We start from the raw sequence: 6072 nt of genomic DNA on the forward strand, positions 1-6072 counted from the left end.
TGTAGGTAAGGAGGTTTGTAGGCAAGCAGGTAGGTAGGCAGGCAGGTGCAAAGGTAGCATAGGCAGGAAGGACAGGCAGCTAGGTAGTCAAGCAGGTAGGCAGATAGGCACGTGCAGAAGCGATGTATTGAGCGCAAGAGTGAGCGTGGTGGGTGGCACGGAGCGTGGTGGGTGGGGGTGGCACGGATCGTGGTGGGTGGGTGGCACGGAGCGTGGTGGGTGGGTGGCACGGAGCGGGGTGGGTGGCACGGAGCGGGGTGGGTGGCACGGAGCGGGGTGGGTGGCACGGAGCGTGGTGGGTGGGTGGGTGGCACGGAGCGTGGTGGGTGGGTGGGTGGCACGGAGCGTGGTGGGTGGGTGGCACGGAGCGTGGTGGGTGGGTGGCACGGAGCGTGGTGGCAGCTGGCACAGAGCGTGGTGGGTGGGTGGGTGGCACGGAGCGTGGTGGGTGGGTGGCACGGAGCGTGGTGGGTGGGTGGCACGGAGCGTGGTGGGTGGGTGGCACGGAGCGTGGTGGTGGGTGGGTGGCACGGAGCGTGGTGGTGGGTGGGTGGATGGCACGGAGCGTGGTGGCAGCTGGCACGGAGCGTGGTGGGTGAGTGGGTGGTGGGTGGTTGGCAGCTGGCACGGTGCTGCTTTGTGGCCGTCGTGCGCGCGGGCGGTGAATGACTCGCGGCGGCACCGACCGACTCATGGGCGTGGGGGCGTCACACTGCTGGCATGAGAGAGATGCAAGCACAGCCAGAGAGAGACGAAAGCACAGCCAGAGAGAGACGCAAGCACAGCCAGAGAGAGAGATGCAAGCACAGCCAGAGAGAGAGATGCAAGCACAGCCAGAGAGGGAGACGCAAGCACAGCCAGAGAGAGAGACGCAAGCACAGCCAGAGAGAGATGCAAGCACAGCCAGAGAGAGACGCAAGCACAGCCAGAGAGAGAGATGCAAGCACAGCCAGAGAGAGATGCAAGCACAGCCAGAGAGAGATGCAAGCACAGCCAGAGAGAGACGCAAGCACAGCCAGAGAGAGAGACGCAAGCACAGCCAGAGAGAGATGCAAGCACAGCCAGAGAGAGATGCAAGCACAGCCAGAGAGAGATGCAAGCACAGCCAGAGAGAGAGAGAGAGACGCAAGCACAGCCAGTGAGAGACGCAAGCACAGCCAGAGAGAGATGCAAGCACAGCCAGAGAGAGATGCAAGCACAGCCAGAGAGAGAGACGCAAGCACAGCCAGAGAGAGAGAGACGCAAGCACAGCCAGTGAGAGACGCAAGCACAGCCAGAGAGAGATGCAAGCACAGCCAGAGAGAGATGCAAGCACAGCCAGAGAGAGAGACGCAAGCACAGCCAGAGAGAGAGAGATGCAAGCACAGCCAGAGAGAGAGAGATGCAAGCACAGCCAGAGAGAGACGCAAGCACAGCCAGAGAGAGAGAGACGCAAGCACAGCCAGAGAGAGAGAGATGCAAGCACAGCCAGAGAGAGAGATGCAAGCACAGCCAGAGAGAGAGAGATGCAAGCACAGCCAGAGAGAGAGAGATGCAAGCACAGCCAGAGAGAGAGATGCAAGCACAGCCAGAGAGAGAGAGATGCAAGCACAGCCAGAGAGAGAGAGACGCAAGCACAGCCAGAGAGAGATGCAAGCACAGCCAGAGAGAGAGAGATGCAAGCACAGCCAGAGAGAGAGATGCAAGCACAGCCAGAGAGAGAGATGCAAGCACAGCCAGAGAGAGAGAGACGCAAGCACAGCCAGAGAGAGAGAGACGCAAGCACAGCCAGAGAGAGATGCAAGCACAGCCAGAGAGAGAGATGCAAGCACAGCCAGAGAGAGAGAGACGCAAGCACAGCCAGAGAGAGATGCAAGCACAGCCAGAGAGAGAGATGCAAGCACAGCCAGAGAGAGATGCAAGCACAGCCAGAGAGAGAGAGACGCAAGCACAGCCAGAGAGAGAGATGCAAGCACAGCCAGAGAGAGAGATGCAAGCACAGCCAGAGAGAGATGCAAGCACAGCCAGAGAGAGAGAGACGCAAGCACAGCCAGAGAGAGACGCAGAGGCACGTGGAGGAGACCGGAACGACGACAATCCCCCCCTCCCCCCCCGTCTGCGTAAACGCACGTGGAGGCACGACAATGTCATCAAAGCGAGATTCTACTTTCATGTTAATGGGTGAGCGGTGGCGGAGTGGTTATCGCACTGCGATTATGAACCCGGCTAAAACAACGAACGCGGCCGATTCGGAATGCGGCTTCATCCAGCAGTGGAGGAGCAAAGTGCTGTTCAGGTGCATGACCATACTTCACCACGCTGGTACGAGGCTGGGCTGATGCACGCGGGGAGCGTGAGCGTGCAAGCACAGAAAGTCGGCTCACAACGACGGATATTGCTGCACTGCGGCTCCGTTGCCACGCAACGGAGCCGCATGCATCCTATAACACCTGTTCTGCACGGTGGTCGCCCATACAAGCACAATCCGTGGTGTGTGTGCGTGTGTGCGTGCTTGCAGCTGGGTGCGAGGAGCGGTAGTGCAGCGGCTAGCGCGCCGCGCTTCGAACCCGGCGACCCCGAGTTCGATTCCCGATTATCGGAACCGGTCCTGGGTCTCCCCTCGGTCGAACTCGGCGAGACAAAGGCGGCTGGGCGTGGCGCTGTTCCACCGTAAACCCCCTCGTGTGCCGCTGTGCCTTCAAAGGTTTTTATACTCGCTCATAGCAACTCGCCCACCCAACAGTCTGTTCAAGTCGACACGGTGGGGGGGGTGGTATCTTAGTCTTGTTCTCATGCGGGTTTACTCACTTGCCCAGCTCCTCCATCAAGGTGTACTCGTCCGAGAATCGCGTGCACGTCGGCGGGATGGCCATTGTGTGACCTTCTGCTGCTGCTGGTGCTGGTGGTGGTGGTTGACGTTTTTGTTTCCTCCGCCTGGCTCCGGGGTTCGCGTTCTGCTCCGTGCGTCGCTTCAGCAGCGAGTGTCGCTCTCGCGTCATCCGCTCGCTCTTTAAAGGGCCGCGGAATCCTCGCCTCCCATTGGTTCATATTCGCAAAGGGTAGGTGGGCGTGGTGGGTTTACGTATATATAGAAAAACATTAAATAGGACAGTGTTCTGCTGGAGTCATATGATCAGAATCCGAATTTGTATTCATACAGTGCTGGGGGAATCCGATGAGCTATAAAGCTCTTCATCACGGATGTCCAGTAAGAGAGATGAGCAGGGGGAGGGGTGTTTCATGTCTTTTTCTGAGATGGGTGTGGGGTTTGCATAAATATTAACGAGGTGAACGGAGCTGATTGTAAATATTGACATAATAGTGTGACTGAATTACTAAATGAGCTTGAGTACACTGTATGTATAAATGAGTCATGATAATTATCATCACCGCACAATCCAGTGGAAAGTCGGACTGAAGATAGAACTAACGATCTGTGATCCGGAAGACTTGGTGGATCAAGGGTTGGTGGATCAGGCAAAGATTTTTGTAGAATCTCCCAAACCACTTTGGCGGCGAGGTATCCAGGAGTTGGCAGTACAGCAAGTGAATTAACTTCATGAATGATTGATTAATTGTTGTCATGTTAGAACGATTGGAACTGAGCATTGTGTAGGGAGGTTGGAACATACAAATAGACATGACCGCCCCCTGGTGTTATCAGAGGCGACGTCTCTCAATTGAAGCTCAAACCAACTGAGCTCATTGAGGACAGGTGCTTTAAATACAGGGAAAGATAACTTCATCGGTACCTGCTGATTTCTAATGACCCTCTGACTTTCTTCCCAACAGGCAATTGCATACGGAACTGTGAAAGTGGCGAGTCTAAACCTTACAAAGGAAGCGTGGTAGAATATTGAACAAGGGTGTTGAGATTGGAGACATGGAGACTCATATTCTTTAGTTCTTTCGGTAAAGTCACGTAGATAAAAATAATACTAATAAAGTGAATAAAAACATATATATAAACCACTAATGTAGACTGTAGCCCGGTTCTAAATCGGAGTGAGTGTACTGGCAGTCTGTAATGTAGACTGTAGCCTCGTTCTAACCTGAATAAAATAAAATAAACAGAATAAAAAGCAAATTAAAATAAAAACAAAAACCACGACGTTTCGATCGCTACACAAGCGGTCGTCATCAGGAAAAGGGAGGTTAGCCTCTAAAGGCAAACTGTTTGTAAAGGTTTAGAGATGGGCGTAGCCCAAGTGTGTCAGCAGCATGGGCGGGGCAGCTAATGTTAATGTAGGAGAACACAACTAAACCGGCAGTAGATCTCCACCAATCAAAGGGCCGCCAGGCAATAATTGCACCTCGATCCACACACCCACACTGCTGACTGTGGTGGTTGACAAGAAAACACAAATCAAGTCATTACCCAAAGTGGTTGATGACATCTTCCCAATGATTTCTGAGTTTATAACCATCCTCTCGGTTGAAATTGTTTCTGTGTCTGTATATATGGATGGCTTCATGAACGAATCTTTGTTGATAGCCAGTAGGCTTGCAAAGTACCATCGTCTTAGAGAAATCAATTTCGTGTGAGCCATCCGCATTAAAATAATGATCGGCCACGGCAGAAGTATTGGTCCTACCGGCTTTCAAATCTGCCTTGTGTTCACGAACACGGTCTGAGACGTGTCGCTTAGTTTCCCCAATGTAACTGCTGCCGCAGGTACAGCTTAGTTTGTAGACGCCGGGGTATTGCATGTCAGGAATCTTGTTCTTCACAGATCGGATCAGATCACGAAATTTATGTACTGTGTTAAATCGGACCTGGATCTTGTGTTTGTTCATGAGTTTGGAAATATGTTGGTTACCCCTGCTGTATGGCAAGGTGATGGATTTGATTGGATCCTCAGATGGCTCCTTCCTCACAGTTGGGGTGATGGCTTTGCGGATTGTTTTGTTGCCAGAAAAAAGGGGAAGCTATTCTCATATTTTGGTAGTGGCAAAGGAGGTCCCATGATCAGATATCATCCCTCTGTTTCAATGGAAATAACTCAAAACGCTCATACTTACTGATGTTGCTGACTGGTATCTTAGCGCTTTTTAGGGTTGCAGCGATTTCCGATCTTGTCTCGTCTGCAGCGATGTGTCCCAACCCCTTAAGAGCTACATCGACCTGGGAAATAATGTCATCCACTGCTATGTGTTTGGGGGTGACTGCGAAGTTCATCCCTTTAGCCAAAACTGACTTTAGACCATCGGAAATTTGGCTATTACTCAGATTAATAACGTTGTCAACGTTGTAGCTTTGGAATGAAAAGTTATCTTCTGAATACTTTCTCCTTAATATTTCAGTGGAGCACTGTGTCTTTAGGCTAATGGACTTACCCACATATGTTCCACATCGTGGTAGATCGGAGCAGGACAATAACTCCGTGGTGGCGAGATGTTAACTACCTCGCTTGGTATACAGGAGGTCGTGGGTTAGATCCGGACCCTGAGTCCTGTATGTTTGGAGTTTGCATGTCTCTCTCCCCGTGGTTGCGTGGATTTTTCTTCGGGTCCTCCGATTTTTCCCTCCACATGCGTTTAGAATATTTGGCTGCTAAAAATGTCCACGTTATAAGGCACTTCGTTGAGCTATAATTTGTGGCCAGGTCGCTTCTGAAAAACAGCTACAGTATATAGATAACTCAGTGGGCCTTCCCTGGGAAAATAAAAAGTTGTTTTTAATAGTTATATATAATATACATTATATATAATAGTTTAGTTGAACTCGGAGCCACACTCTGGGACGGCAGTGAAGAGTGTGAGTTTTAATGAGGCGAAAAGTTTCACATGCGCCACCATGAAAGACAAGGGCAAGAAGAGTGGCAGCTGTTAAATTGGACTCCGCTTATCAGTTGGGGACGAATGAATGATGGCGCTCAAGCCAATGTAACGTGTTAATAAATAAAGTCATCACAAAGGCGCAATCGGAAAAGCACGAGGCATTACAACAAATGCAAATGCATTTTTTGTTCATACACAAAACGTACCACAATGAAAGAGCTGTAAGATTTTGTAAGATTTTTTTGGTATAATGATATAATTAACCACCATTTTAAAAATCATATTCACATCAGGGGAAATATATTTTGTCCA

The 6072-nt window shown here is 51.1% G+C and overlaps 1 protein-coding gene across 2 annotated transcripts in view; it reads right to left on the reverse strand.

The window, feature by feature from the left end:
• The window catches only part of LOC144732034 (calcium/calmodulin-dependent protein kinase type II delta chain), an 86685-nt gene extending 83707 nt beyond the window's left edge, over positions 1 to 2978 (reverse strand). For both annotated transcript variants that reach the window (XM_078613231.1, XM_078613230.1), the window contains exon 1: positions 2788 to 2978. In XM_078613231.1, coding sequence (XP_078469357.1) covers positions 2788 to 2978 — 191 coding nt within the window. The remainder of the gene's footprint in view (positions 1 to 2787) is intronic.
• Between the last annotated feature and the right edge of the window lie 3094 nt (positions 2979 to 6072).

This window comes from Lampetra planeri, chromosome 41 (assembly GCF_965212315.1).
Source record: "Lampetra planeri chromosome 41, kcLamPlan1.2.h2, whole genome shotgun sequence".
NCBI lineage: Eukaryota > Metazoa > Chordata > Hyperoartia > Petromyzontiformes > Petromyzontidae > Lampetra > Lampetra planeri.